Source organism: Symphalangus syndactylus, chromosome 22 (assembly GCF_028878055.3).
Source record: "Symphalangus syndactylus isolate Jambi chromosome 22, NHGRI_mSymSyn1-v2.1_pri, whole genome shotgun sequence".
Taxonomy (NCBI): Eukaryota; Metazoa; Chordata; class Mammalia; order Primates; family Hylobatidae; genus Symphalangus; species Symphalangus syndactylus.
The window spans coordinates 17,735,851-17,751,790 of NC_072444.2; the positions used below are offsets into that span (position 1 = coordinate 17,735,851).

General features: G+C 43.2%; 1 protein-coding gene across 2 annotated transcripts in view; it reads right to left on the minus strand.

Annotated features, from left to right (window-relative positions):
* Nucleotides 1-717: 717 nt before the first annotated feature.
* Nucleotides 718-15,940, minus strand: part of MICOS10 (mitochondrial contact site and cristae organizing system subunit 10) — a 29,730-nt gene continuing 14,507 nt past the window's right edge. Inside the window, exons 2-4 of one of the 2 annotated variants that reach the window (XM_055262335.2) lie at nucleotides 5,198-5,245; nucleotides 3,770-3,879; nucleotides 718-960 (exon numbers count right to left, since the gene is read on the minus strand). In XM_055262335.2, the coding sequence (XP_055118310.1) occupies nucleotides 946-960; nucleotides 3,770-3,879; nucleotides 5,198-5,245 (173 nt within the window). In that variant the 3' untranslated portion in view covers nucleotides 718-945. The other variant, XM_055262334.2, reaches the window with a different exon arrangement.

A 15,940-nucleotide genomic window follows, 5' to 3' on the forward strand; every position in this document is an offset into this window, starting at 1 on the left:
AGGGGCAAGTGGGATCGGGCTCTGCCTATCTTAATTCGACGATAAGGAAAAAGAAGTAAGAAAGGCTGAGCTCTGGGGTTCTGTATATCATCTGAAGAAATTGCTAAACTATGACTTTTGCATCTAGCATCCCTGGTTCAAGTGAAACCACAGGAACAAACTCAGAGGGGCATTAGAAATGGCCCTTTTGTCCTCAAACTTCAGCTGCTACGTGAAGACAAAATTAACCCCAAACGGGCCCCTCCAGCCAGGTGGGTATGCCATGAGCTTTCCTCTGGCCTCCAGAGCTGAAGCTTGGACTGTCTCAAACTCTATGAAGCTGTAGGACTTGACTTCAATGAAGTGGGCCATCCACACAGCCAGGATTCCTCCCCTGCTAATACAGCAGCAGTGGGACTACCTCGCAGTAGGCACAGCCGAGATGTGCCCTGCCAGGTCCCCAGATGAGAATACATGAAGAGTTGCCACAGAAGGAAAGGCGCCTTAAGACATCAGTCATCTCCATCAGGCCACGCAGCAGCAATCTTCAACTTCTGATTACGAGGTGGAAGCAGTTCTGAAAACTACGCGTGAGGGGGCAAGTGGGAAGGATACCCAACAACTGGTTTCAGGGGGTTCTCAGGCTGTGAGCAGGTGGCTACAGCTGCTGGCAGTTCACACACAGTCCTCCTCATGCTCAGAGACCAAAGGTGCAGAAACAAAGGCCATGCAATGGGCTTCCTATTTTTGTTTAATTTATTTAAGACCACCTCCTTACAACTTCCAGAGAGAAAATACAAAACAAGAAACAGACTTGGTTTCAAATACATAACCAGGTGCTGGAGTTTAAAGCATTACTGATAACATTGTTACAGAAGAATGGCAGCTTACTCCAGGGCACTTCAGTATTCCTGAGGAATAAACATGATTTCTCTTGTCCTCCCGCTGGGATGTTCTCAGGTGAAGTCACTGCTCCTGCTCCTGTAAAGCAAGGACATTCAGCTTAAAACTGTGCAGATGGCATTCTGACAACCCTCTCTAATTGCTGTATCAGGTCAGACCCAAAGGGCCAGAGGCCAAAACCTGATCACACTGTTTACGTTAAAACTGTCTCACAACAGGACTATGTACACCCTACCCAGGTTCCTAAGAGTGCCCCCCAGCCCCAATCTTACAGGGAGGAGAGTGGGAAACGAGTGGAACAGGGCCAAACCATCACGACCTGGTAACGATTCCTAAAACCTGTCGCAGGCGTCCCAGGGGAGTGGGGAGAGCATGGTTCTAATCAGCCTACGAACTACATGGCCTTGCCAAGTTTCTCAACCCCTGTGTCTGCTTTCTCATCAGCTGAATGAGGATACTAACATCTCTCACAAATCCACTGGCAGGTCTAGAGGGAAAGATTATTAAAGTTAAGCACCCAGGATGGTCTTGGGAGCAGATCGGGCCCTCAGGAGGCAGTTACCACAATAGGACTACACTGAATAAGCCCAAGTTGGGATTTTGCTCCATTTTTCAGGGAATGGAGGATGACAACATCGAGGCACAGACTCAAGTTCAGATAAAGTTACAAGGCCATTTTGGAGCAGGACACACAAATGTAAAAAATGGAACAATATTTTCCACAGGAACTCCCAGTCATTAAATACATAATATGCATATAATCACCCCTGAGCCATTATCCCTGACAACTCAGTTTGGAACAATGGAAATGTTTTAAGCAAAAGACCTGAAGCTTCTCTCTCTGCTCCTTTCAGTTCTCCCCACAATCAGCGCTGGTGCCAGGAAAGCGAGGAGCCAGGGAGTGGTGGAAAAGGCCGGCTGCCGGCTTCAGTGCCACGCAGCTGTGCCTCTTCTTGCATGGCCCCTGTGATGACCTCGCTCTTGCTGTGGCGCAGAGATGGCTCCCCTACTCCCATCTCTCCAGCAGACATGGGCTGGCTGCAGGCAGCTGACGGTTTGAGCAGGTTCTAAAATGGCAGGTGCAGGGCCGTGGCAGGATACTGCTACTTCTGATTTGGTGGCCCTTGTGGCCACAGCTCCTGACTAGAATTAGGACATGCATTTGTACCACATTTTCCACTCTACTTGTTATTACAGTGGAACAATGGACAAGTCAACCACCCTTTTTGGGCTGGCCTCATCTATAATAACCAATGTTTTTATATATTTCGCACTTCATAAAAACATTTTGTGTCTAAATCTCACAACAACACCATAGGTAGAAATTATTACCCTCATTTTATGGAGGAAAATGGAAGCTCAGAAGTGAAACAAGATCACACAGGAAGCAAGTGATGGGCTTGCACCCAGGTCTCCTGGCTTCTGTGCCCTTTCCACTAGCCCCAGTGCTGCCCCGTTCACAGTGATTCTAGCCCAAGAGTGACCTGGAAAGCTGAGGCTTCTGTGCATGCAGAGAATGTGAACTGTTCACTGAAAATTGTGCTGCTACAAAGGTGATGCCTTAGTAAGCCTGAGGCCATCAGCACTTATCTCTAATAGAATAATTTACCTCATTCATTCATTTTACATTTATTTGAGTGCCTATTTTGTTTCAGGCCCTGGGAATACAAAATAAGTGCCACCTCTGTCCTTGGGCACCCAGCATCCAATGTTCCTGTCACTTAAACCCCACAGTAACTAATCATCAAGTAAGGAAAAGACTGCTACACACGAAGCCCTGAGGAAGCCTGCTGCCCTCTTCCCTTTGGAGGCGTGGGTAAGAAGTTTCCAGCTTGTGTGCAGCATTAAAAATCCACCTGAAGGCCAGGCGCGGTGGCTCATACCTACAATCCCAGCACTTTGGGAGGCCAAGACGGGTGGATCACCTGAGGTCAGGAGTTTGAGACCAGCCTGGCCAACATGGTGAAACCCCACCTCTACTAAAAATACAAAAATTAGCCAGGCATGAGTGGCTCGTGCCTGTAATCCCAGCTACTCGGGAGGCTGAGGCAGGAGAATTGCTTGAACCCAGGAGGTGGAGGTCACAGTGAGCCAAGACTGTGCCACTGCACTCCAACCTTGGTGGCAGAGTGATACTCTATCCCCACAAAATAAATAAAAAAATAAAATAAAATAAAAATAAAAATCCACCTGAAGACAGGACTTCAGCAGAATCATGTGAGACTTACAGTCCAGACTGCCTTCTTCAATTAAAAAGCAGAACCATAGCCTGGCCAACATGGTGAAGCTCCGTCTCTACTAAAATACAAAAATTAGCTAGGCGTGGTGGCAGCCACCTGTAATCCCAGCTACTCGGGAAGCTGAGGCAGGTGAACCACTTGAACCCAGGAGGCGGAGGTTGCAGTGAGCCGAGATGGCACCACTGCACTCCAGCCTGGGCGACAAAGCAAGACTCCGTCTCAAAAACGTAAAACAAATTAATAAAAAGCAGAATCATGGCTGAGTCCCAGAAGTCTTTGGGTTTAGCTTAAGTATATGTGAGATGTTTACAGGGCACTCTGAGCTCTTAAACGAAAAGTGCTACTTACAGATAGTTAACACAATCTACCTTACCATTGATGATAAACGTTCAAGCAGGCTCCTTAATTCCAATCGGCTAGCACATGAGTATATATCTGAACGCACATATGCATCTGAAGGCACAGGGGAGACTTTAGCACCAAAGCAGTGATGACATCACTGAAGGCCAAAGAGCAATTAGTATCTGAGAGTGGTGCCACAATGACACACATGGTTTACTCATTACAAACAGTCTAAAGAATTCTTCAGGGGCTCAGGAGAAATCTTTTTCTTCTGAAGGAAAGAGAAATATATATTCTGTACATACTTTGACATATTTTCCGTGTAGAAGATATGGAGCCTGGAAATCATGCTGACAGTTGGAATAAGCCATTCCTAATCCCATGCCAGAACCGAAGGCTAATGGCCACATTCTTCCTTGTGAGCAAAAAAGGGAAAATCCCAATAGGGAATTATTAAGAGAAGATAAAGCTCCCCATCCTCTTAAATACATTTACTTAGGGTTCAATAAATATTCAACATGCATCATACTAATGACTATAATAACCATACATTTTTATCAATGTTTCACAATGGCCCCAAAAAAGAGGTGTAAATTAGTGAAGTTATTAACTTAGCAAATGCTTGTTAAGTGCCTATGCTGGTAAGTTTGAGGAAAATAAGCAATAAAGGCCGGGCGCAGTGGCTCACGCCTGTAATCCCAGCACTTTGGGAGGCCTAGGCGGGCGGATCATGAGGTCAGGAGATAGAGACCGTCTTAGCCAACATGGTGAAACCCCATCTCTATTAAAATACAAAAAATTAGCCGGGCATGGTGGCACGTGCCTGTAATCCCAGCTACTTGGGAGGCTGAGGCAGGGGAATCGCTTGAACCAGGGAGGCGGAGGTTGCAGTGAGCTGAGATCGCACCACTGCACTCCAGCCTGGCGACAGAGCAAGACTCCGTCTCAAAAAAAAAAAAAGTAGTAAAATATGAAAACAGTAGATAAACCTTTTAACTTTTCTATATCAGTTCTAATCATCTGCTCAGTTTAACTAATATCTTAGCCAGTAAGATGCATGAATTCTAAAAAGATGTAAGCATTTTACCGACATTTACATGCTTTGATTGTAGTAGTGAGTCATGGGGTTTATTTAAGCCACTCTGTAAGTGATTCTTTCATATCAGCACTATGTGTTAATTATGATTCTCTAGTCAAGTATTTCCCACTGGCTCTTCATGGAAAGAGGTCAAAAGGATCCCTCTAGCATCTATTCAGTATCCAAACTTCAGAAGTTCTTCCACAGAATGAAAAGAATATTGCCTGCCCTTTGCTTAGGAGAATTTTTGACCAAGAAGTATGTGTATTTTTGCTCTACTTGTTTCTATTACCAGCAGGATTCTCATTTTCAATTCCTCTAGAAAAAATTACAATTAATTAGAAATATCTGAGCATGTAGACTTGGCCAAATGACTCACTGGCATCAAGTACAGGCTTTTGCAATGATATCATATTTAGGATAACAGGCACCCTGCCTCAGTGCCCAGGGGAATGCTGGAGATGCCCAACCCATTTTGACCTCTTTCAAGTCCACATTCTTTATCTAATTCATTTTATAATGGGCTACCTAACCCCATAAATGGATGGGTTGGCAACCCACAAATTGGTGGGTTCCAATGTGTCCTCTGGAAGTGTCCCTGCTACGTATATGTATACACTACGACATTATGTTGAAAAGACAGAATGACACTTACTTTTAAAGAAGGTAAGTGAGAAAACAATTCCTAATCCAAAACCAGTACCTACAAAGAGGGAGAAAAAACATGATAAATCTCATAGCAGTAACTTCACAAAGATAACATGAACATTTCTTAAATGTGAACATCGTCAAACAGATTTTTTTTCATAATTTGGTAGAGAATTAATTTTCTAATTTCTAACCGTCTTTGTCAGAGCTTTTACAGATGCCTTTGGTTCTCCTGCCCAACATGAAATAAAAACTTGACTCCCTGTTCTCTCTAGACAAGTTGCGGGGTGTGGGGCAGGGGAACAAGCCAGGAGACTGTTCTAGAGTCGACCCTCTCTACACTGCTGGCAAGTAGCCTCCAGCATCCTGGGCTCTCCTACCCACCTCAAAGAGGGATACCACAGCCAAAACATGAGATAGTGGCAACAGGACGCTCCCCTTGTCACCTCGGCACTTGGAGTGATGGCTACTTTTTAAGGAAGATAAAAAGCAGTAATCCAGAACAATTCCTAAAGGCTGCACTATCACACAAGCCAGAATATCTAGGCAGAGGAAAAAGATGGCCCTCCAGAGCCCCAGATGGAGAAAATGACTTGCCCAAGGATATTGTTTAGTTAGCTGCGGAACAGTGATCTGGGCTCAAGTCTGCCAGACTCCAATGCTACTGTACCGCCATGTCCAGATGTTGGATTCCTCTCCAGTTTCAACCCCTAAACAATTACCACCCCTCAAGGGAAATTGGAATGTCAAGATTTCTACTGCCAGTGAAATACAGCCAAAACATGACTGTGCTCCCCACACAGCTCAGAATGCTAGACAACCCGGGTAGTAACAAGTCTTCACAAAGCCGAAAGGGCCTGTTAGATTCATTCCCAGACCAACCCTACCGCACAAGTCACAGACACAAGAAGTTGACCTGGTAAAAGTGTGATTCAAGAACCTCAGGGACATGGAAGCCATTGATACTGATATTCCTTGGCAAGACTCTGCTGTTGCTTGGTTTATAAAATGGTACAGGGTTCAATTTTAAGGCGACTTGCCTCACTCCTTGCAGCTGGAAGATGAGTAAGACAGTAAATTGGTACTAGAAAATGAGGTAAAGGATTTGGACTAGCTTACAGATTCCAAACCAGGCAACGGAATGGGGAGATAGGCCAGTAAAAACATAATGGCTTACAATCAGAGCTTTTGCTCTTCTCCATCTGGAGGCAATTTTTTGGCAAAGAAATCAAAAGCCCCAAAGGAAAATATTTCGGCATTTTTCTTGTCCCTCTGACTCCATGCCTGTCTCTTCTATTTTCCCCTAAGGAGAAAAAGCTCTCTGATACTCAACTTTTCCTAGCAGTAGACCAAGAATGATGCCGACTCCACTGCTAACAGTACCACTCAATCAAAAAGATGAGCAATGCTTCCACATCAATCAGTATCAAGTAGAAAATCTTTAATCTCTAGAATTCAGATATATGCCCAACCACCCAGTTTTGCTCCTATTATAGGCATTTATCTGCAAGTATAAATATGAAGTAAAAATCAACAGTTCAGACCAGCAAAAAAGGAGTTATCAAAGAAGGTGCTCTGTGGTCTTAGTTCAACTGGGCTGCTGTATCTTCAATTCTTAAAGGTGATTTTTCCCTCATTTCTATATTTTTAAGACAAAAAGTAATAAGACTATTCTCTTCAGAAAAAAATAATTCAGAAAATGATTTTTAATTGCAATGTTTTACTTAAAGTTAGCTATCTCAGTTACTTAAAAGATAAACAATGGTGGAACCGCTGATGAGTTTTACAGATTCAAGTTCTCACATGCACAATTCTCTTTTAAAAGGCAACATGTTGCTTCAAAGAAGTCCCACCTGATCGGGGACACCAACTCTGCAGCTGTTTCCACTAAAGATTGGCACCTCTAGGCCAGGTTTAAACTTCATAACAATAAAACATGAAAGGTTTGTCTTACAATAAAAACAAACCAACATGGAAAAGACAAGAGTTTTCTCTGCCTTTGGCCACTTTTTGTTGCTGTTGCATGACAAGCTCTTTTGAAGGAAAAAAGCCAAAGGAAAAAGTACAAAGCATTTTTCACCTTCCCTGGAAGCAAATATTTAACAATGAATACAGTTTATATAACTTTGCCTTCCCCAGCTTAAGCCTGTTCTCAAAAGTCCATGCTGTCTGAAATGACAAATAACCCTAAAGTAAAGAAATGCCTGATTATAGGTACACATCTTCCTCATGGCAAAGGCCAGTTGCGGGTGTGTGGTAGGGGGTGGGGAACATAACAAAGGAGCCTTCTGGAATTAACATTAGGCACAGGGCCATGCTCTGAAACCATGCCTTTTGGAGAGGAAAAAGAATTGGCACATATTCCTCTAAAATGAAATTACTCCGAATCAATCTAACCATGCAATTTAATGCATGCCTAGTGCCCAACAGAACATCATAAAACCGGCTAGTAGATAAACACACATTTTTAAGAAGGAGCAATTCCTTAACATTTCATCAGATGATATTTTAACAGCAAAAAGAACAGAGAACTCTGCGCCCATGAACTATAAATACAATACTGATCAGATACATAAAATAATAGGCCTTATCTTATGCCTAAGAGGATTTTACAACAAATTTAAAAGGAGAACAACCAATGAAGGTGCAGCAGTGTACACCTTAAGCCACCTTTTGGTAAGAAAAGGGGGAAAATGTATGTTGTTGTCCATTACAGTTATGGACAATTTCTAGTTGCTCGATGCAACTGTATTTTACATTTAGAAAAATCTTTGTTCTCACCATGCCACAGATCATAAAGCTTTACCTCACTGCAAATAATTAGAAGCAAACATAATCAGCAGGAATTAACAAGTAGGCTATATAATCGGATTGTAGTCTTGGGGCAGCAATGTATTTTGGATGTTAGCCCCTAACAGAACGAGCTGCAGTCATATATGCTCCTGTACAACCATCTTCACAAAAGTTCCAATTGCCTATGGACTTTCAATGAAGGAAGAACAACTCACTGAAGAGGAACAGAAACCGAAATTCACTTTGAAATATTTCTATAATAGATCACAGGGGAAAAAAGACTACAGACCCATTTCATCTATCAATAACTTTTGGCAATTATTAAGACCTCACTCCAGCTTACATGTAACATTTTAAACAAGGCTTCTATATTCATAAGCCTAAGGTATAGTTGTCAGTGCTACATTTTAATCTACATCTAAAAGATTAGTTAAAATAGCAAAGTAACTCCATTTTATTTTGTATAACTTACATCAAGATGCATGAGCAAAAACTTAAGTACCATATTCAACTGGCAGTTCACAAACATGAGAAGCTATAGGAATTACCAGTCTTTAAGATCCTAGAAGCCTTGTGCCAGACAACTTCTTCATTCTTACATGTCTGAAAGAAAGCATCCAATTTCTAAATAAATGCTAGATGTACTCTACTGCTGAGTGAGTGGCGAGAGAACTGATGCTGCAGCAAGACAGGCCGGGCCCAAACCGCTGCTCCAGTCCCTACAAGTCAGCTTTCTGACCCCAGGCCAATTAGTCAACCCTACCCAGCCTCAACCTGCTCATCTGTAGAGTGAAAACAACCTTACAGGGTTGCTACATTAGAAAAATGGAAAGTCTCTAATAGTGTCTGACATGGAATTCACTAAGTGGTAGTAAGTTCTGCCACCTCCCTGATAAAAGATTTCAGAGGTGTAATACAGGCTGCGTGCAGCAGCTCATGCCTGTAATCCCAGCACGTTAGGAGGCCAAGATGGGAGGATCGCTTGAGCCTAGGCGTTTGAAACCGGCCTGGGCAACACAGTCAGACTGCATCTCCACAAAAACAAAAACAAAAACAGAACAAAATAATAATAATAATAAATCAATAAAAATCGGCCAGGCATGATGGTGCATGCCTGTGCTCCCAGCTACTCAGGAGGCTTGGGTGGGAGGATCACTTTAGCCTGGGAGTTGAGGCTGCAGTGAGCCATGATCATACCACTGTACTGCAGCCTGGACAACAGAGTGAGACCTTGCCAAGAAAAAAAAAAGTGTAGTATAATAGCTAATCCTTTATTAAAATACAACTCACTGGCTGCGTAGGATCACACTGTAGATAAGCCACAGCTGAAAATCAGAACCAGTTTTTTCCTGCCCTTTGCACAGTTGACTGTATTTCACTGACATTGGTGATTGTTTATATGACACACCAGGCTTTGGTGTGTGTGTATGTGTACATATATATACATATATTTTTAATAGAGGATCCTTTCAGACTTACTGCTTAACTAGACCATTTGGCTTTAAAATGTAATCAATATTTTCCTAGAGTTGTCTTGTGTCTAATAAAGCTGTTATTTGTGCTTTGAACATGAATTTATATCAAACTGACCTATTTATAATGGCCATGCTTCCTGTTCAACCGTGTTTCTGTCAACGCTATTACAATCATCAAATGCATGTGTTATAACAGAACAAACAAGAATGTGCTTTTATAGAAAATACTCTTGGAACTGAGTTTAGTGAGAATTACATTTCCAAGACACATTCCTGATTTATGAAAGATGCTCAGGGCCCCATTAATGAGGGAAAAAATAGTTTTAAGTCAGCTTCAAACTGTGTTACTTAATCCTTTGAGGAAAAGACAGATTGTCCCAGGTGTCCACATGTAAATGCCATTCATGTGAATTAACCAGGAAAGTGCCAGACCAAGGACCCAGAGATGGTGAATTTAGTCTGTATTAATCAGCTTCTCAAAAGTCAACACTGACAAAGAGCATTTAGGAAACATACTAAGAAGGTTGCTATTTTACAAGACCTTACCCTTCCTGTGGCTATCTGGACTAGACAGAGGCTGGAACATCTGCAGGGATTTCTCAGGTGGACATCAATTACCAGGATTCCGATTAGAACAAGCAAACAAACCAGGCAACGGAAAGAAACAAAGATACGAAAGGTAAATGTGGAGTCATTACTGGTGTGCTCTGCTTCAAGAAAAGCCAAACTCAAAAAGGGGTCCTTTTAAATGAGTGTGTACAGCACTTAGTTCAACTTTCAGAATGCTGACAGCCATACAGCTTCCAAGAATGCATAAAACAAGAAACATAGCTGGAGACATTTTACCAAAATATAATCAGTTAATGCACATGTGGATACAGTATGTAGGAAAATGAGAAGCAGCTCTGAAGATTAATTATTAAAGGGAAGCTGAGAAAAAAAGATACAAAATTGCTAAGTTTAGATAAACACATTAAAGACAAATCACATTTATGCGGGGTGTGCGTTGGAGGTACTAACATCTACAAAGCATCAGGCAGTGTACCACATTATAAAGTTTATTATGAAAACCTCATATTATGATGAAACCTTATGAAAACCTATAAAAAGAAGAATTCAAACCCAGGCTGTCTGACTCCGAGTCATGGCTCTTTCCTACACAAAGGGATAGACCTCATGGAGAGGTCAGCAGAGCAGCAAGGTGACTGTCTCTTGTTACATATGACAACAATGTGTTTTTCTGGATTTTAACACTATCCATGGTTAATTTATGACTATGTTACTCTGCAGCCCCTCAAGGAAATAGAAACCATAGATGTTTGACTTACAGGAATGGTAACAAAAACCTGAATTACTTAGAATCAATGAGAAATCCTCAACAAATCAAGCCAGAAAATACTTGCCTTCCCTCTGTGCACTGGCTGGAGATACAATGAATCCAAATGCGCTGAGGCCTATAAACTGCTGAAAAGGGTATTTCTATGGACTCCCTTTTTCCCTAACATCTCCAATATCTCCAGCTCTTCCTCATCTGTACCAGCAGTAACTGGATTCTCATCCTTGTGAAATTAGATATAAGAATCGGGGATTCATTATATCCTATTTATACATCATTATAGCTATTGTGTTGCTGCCTATTCCTATGATTCAAATAAAAAATTCAATGGAAAGTGGCCGGGTGCAGTGGCTCACACCTATAATCCCAGCACTTTGGGAGGCCGAGGCAGGCGGATCACCTGAGGTCAGGAGTTCGAGACCAGCCTGGCCAACGTGGTGAACCCCATCTCCACTAAAAATACAAAAATCAGCTGGGCGGTGGCACGCGCCTGTAGTCCCACCTACTCGAGAGGCTGAGGCAGGAGAATCACTTGAACCTGGGAGGCGAAGATTGCAGTAAGCAAAGATCACGCCAACTGCACTCCAGCCTGGGCGACAGACAGAGCAAGACTCTGTCTAAAAAATAAAAATTTAAAAAAAAATTCAATGGAGAAACAGTATCATTAATGTATTTCCCTTACACACACTGACTTGATCAACATTTATTAATATTTATTAAGTAAAAGGCACCGGGGAAGACTTCCTTTATCCTTGGAGAATATCAGTCCAGTATAGAGTGTTTATTCTTTAAAAAATGGAAAGTTTAGCAGGGCGTGGTGGTGCACGCCTGTAGTCCCAGCTCTACTCGGGGGCGGTGGGGGGCTGAGGTGGGAGGATCGCTTGAGCCTGGGAGGTCAAGGCTGCAGTGACCCGATTGTGCCACTGCACTCCAGCCTGGGCAACAAAGCGAGACTGTGTCTTGGGGGGGAAAAAAAAGGAAAGTGTTGTACAATGATTATTCTTCAGTTTTGAGGTTCTGTGGATTTGGGGTAAGACAGGTTAAAACGATTGTGAATACTATTAGATTATTTACTAGCTGTGTGTCTCAGTCCTTGGGCAAACTATATAACTTCTCTATGTTTCAGTTTCTGCATATGGCAAAGAAGAATACTAACAGTGCCTTTCTGTAACTGGGGAATAGGGAGGATGAAACCGCATGAGATGTGTAAAACACTTGGAAGACTAGTACATTGCACATAGTAACTGTGGTTCACCTTCTTCCCCCACAAAAAAAACACTGCAAGAACAAATCGAAAGTCCCAATATTTACTGAGCACTAAAGGGCAAGAGTACTGGCTTCAGTAAGGGTCAGAGAGAAATAAGACAGTCTCTTCCCTGGGGAGCTTGTGATCAAGAAGAGTAAGAAGTCAGAAAGAAGTCCATTTTACCCAGAAAACTGACCAAAAGCAGAACCTCAGTGCCATGAAAGGACAGTGTTCTGTGGGTCCAGAGAAGGAGGATGGGAATACATTTAGCTAGGAAGATTTTTTTTAAGTTTTCAAGAAGAAGGTGGCACCTGAGTTGTTTCAGAAAGGCAGACAATTAACAGCCAGAGTTTGTGGAGACGGGAATGCACTCCACTCAGTGGCAGAAAAGCAGGGCTGTGCGGGGAACTGAGGAGTGGCCCAATCCAGCTGAAGCATGAGGCACATCCAGGAGGACAGCAGGAGAGGAGGCTACAAAGGAATCTTGTGCCATTCTGCAGAAGGCACCAGAAGCTGGGTCTGCAGCACTTCACTGAGTCAGCAGTGGGCTTCCCTAAAGAATGTTTTCGAAGGAATAACATGACCGAAGCTCTGCTCTAGGAAGATTCTTCTAAGGTGTGTAGGATTGCTTGGAAAGGAAGAGCATTTTGCTGGCAGAATTTACAGGACTTAACAATTGATTAAGAGAGTGAGTGGTGGCTGGGCGCCGTAGCTCATGCCTGTAATCCCAGCACTTTGGGAGGCCGAGGCGGGCAGATCAAGAGGTCAGGAGATCAAGACCATCCTGGCTAACACGGTGAAACCCCCGTCTCTACTAAAAATGCAAAAAAAAAAAAAAAAAAAAAGTGAGTGAGTGGTGTGTGTGTCTAAGAGAGAGAAGAGTGAATGTGTGTGTGTGAAAGTGTGTGAGTGTGTGTGTGTGTAAGAGAGAGTGGGGGTGTGTGTGTGCAGCTGTGTGTGTATCTGGGCTTTTTTTAATAAGGGGAGGTGAATGGGGGAAGGCTGCCAAAGAAAAAGCTGAGAACTTCTACCTGGATAATTATAAAAACAATGATGCTACTTATAACAGGCATCAGATAATCTTCTAACACTAAATTCCCTTTATCAATCTAAAATATAACTTGATTCTTGAACCCGGGAGGCAGAGGTTGCAGAGAGCTGAGATCATGCCACCACACTCCAGCCTGAGTGACAGGGCAGGACTCTGTCTCAAAAATAAATAAATAAATAAAAATAATTTAACTTGATTTATAAAAACATCTACATTGTTTTCTGGAATAGTAAATAAAGGGAATAGCATTCACTAAGCATTTATGCTCAAGAATTAAATTTTCTCATCTAATCTTCACAATAAACTTATTTTATGAGCTCCATTTTATAGAGATACTGAGGCACAGAAAGGTGAAGTCACTTGCCTCAGGTCAGACATGTGAGATGTGAGCCAGGCAGCCTGACTCCAGAGGCGTGGTGCTTCATCCCTACACTATACTGCTCCCAGTGCAGCCTCCTCACAGACGTACGAAGCTATTATAACACATTTTAAACCCATCACAGGAAAACTAAACGTCTTCCAAACTTCTTTCTGGCCAACATTATGTGTGGGCATTTCCTTAATCATACAAACCGTGTACCTACTGTGTGCCAGGTACTATGCCGCGCGCTGAGGAATGATAAGTTCCCACACTATGTTCACTGTTTCAGTGTTGGAGCCAACTGATAATCAGACCCACAAAGTACAGGGTACAATGACAGAAACAGGATGTACTAGGAGCACCGAGGATACCCAAACTGTCCGGGAGGGTTAGAGAAGGAAGTGGGAGGGAAGGCGGCAAGAGATAGGAGCTACAGCAAGCTCCTTGCTGCCAAATTATCAAGTGTAAGGTAGGAGATAAAGAATGACAACCTTTTATGCCATCCATGCTAAGGATCATGGCCTCTACCCTGTAAGCAATAACGAAGCAACAGAGGGAATTAAGTAGAGAAGCTATACATCAGATGTGCACTTTATGTAGTTCACTCTGGCAGCAATGAGGACAGATCTGAAGAAGCCGCCATCAGCGGTGAAAATACCAGTTGGCTTCTGCAGCCCCAAAGCAACCGCAAGTGGGAGCTAAGGTCCAGACTTCAGACCCTTCTCGGCTCATCTGACTGGAAATGTTACCTCCTTGCATCCTGTGGTCTCTCAACAGCTCTCCCTCCACCTTTCCTGTATTCCATGATAGGCGGAAATGAAAGAGATGGTATGGAAGACAACCAGTACAGGCAAAGGCAAGGGTTTGACCAGGACTAGGAACTTCTGAGAAGGGGGAAGTGACCACACTTGACGACAATTCGTAGGTCAGGGATCCATAGGAAAGAGTATATTAAAAAGCCTCATGGACAAAGATAAACAGAAAGGCAGTCAAATATTTTTAAGTACACCCATGTTTCTGCATTTAGGATGTGTTGATACAAATGATGATATCCCAAGTCAGCATCTGAAAAGGTGTTGAAAGAATGTGCCTGAGTTTCAGGCCTTCTGAGAGCCTGCTAAAATCTGGCAAGGACAGTAAGGCCAGGAAGCAGCACCCAGCTGACATGATAGTACAGCGGCACTCTAGGGTCTTTCTTTTTTGAGACAGAGTGTCACTGTGTTGCCCAGGCTGGAGTGCAATGGAGCTATCTTGGCTCACTGCAACCTCTGTTTCCTGGGTTCAAGTGATTCTCGTGCCTCAGTCTCCCAAGTAGCTGGGATTACAGGCACATAGCCCCGCACCCAGCTAATTTTTGTATTTTTAATGGAGGTGGGGTTCCACTATGTTGGCCAGGCTGGTCTCGAATTCCTGACCTCAGGTGATCCACCTGCCTCAGCCTCCCAAAGTGCTGGGATTACAGGCATGACCCACCACGCCTGGCTAGAGTCTTTCTTAAAGGCTGCACTACTCTACCAAGCCCCATAAAAAACCTCTCCAAATCCCTAGACTTGCATACATTATAAAACCAAGAATTGGCCTGGCATGGTGACTCACACCTACAGCACTTTGGGAGGTTGAGGCAGGCGGATCATGAGGTCAGGAGATGGAGACCATCCTGGCTAACATGGTGAAATCCCGTCTCTACTAAAAATAAAAAATAAAAAAAATTAGCCAGGCGTGGTGGCGGGCGCCTGTAGTCCCAACTACTTGGGAGGCTGAGGCAGGAGAATGGTGTGAACCCAGAAGGCGGAGCTTGCAGTGAGTGGAGATCGTGCCACTGCACTCCATCCTGGGTGACAGAGTGAGACTCCGTCTCAAATAAATAAATGAATAATAAAATTTTAAAAACCAAGAATTTAGCTTTCATAAAATGAAGAAAAAAATCTTTTTTTTTTTTTTTTGAGATGGAGCCTCACTCTGTCACCAGACTACATTACACTGGCGCAATCTCAGCTCACTGCAACCTCCACCTTCCAAGTTCAAGTGATTCTCCTGCCTCAGCCTCCCAAACAGCTGGGACTACAGGCGCGTGCCACCACGCCCAGCTAATTTTTGTATTTTTAGTAGAGACGGGGTTTCACCATGTTGGCCAGGCTGGTCTTGAACTCCTGACCTCAAGTGATCTGCCTGCCTCGGCCTCCCAAAGTGCTGGGATTATAGGTGTGAGCCACCACGCCTGGCCTTAAAACATCTTCTAAAGTAGAAGTTATGAGCTAAAATAAATTTCAAGTTGAGGCCGGACATGGTGGCTCACACCTGTAATTCCAGCACTTTGAGAGGCCGAGGCAGGAAGTCACTGGAGTCCAGGAGGTCAAGGCTGCAGTGAGATGTGATTGTGCCACTGCACTCCAGCCTGGGTGACAGAGGAAGACCCTGTCTCAAAAAAAAAAAAAAAAAAAAAAAAAAAAAAAAAAAAAAAAAATCAAGTTGCAACTGGAATAAAGAT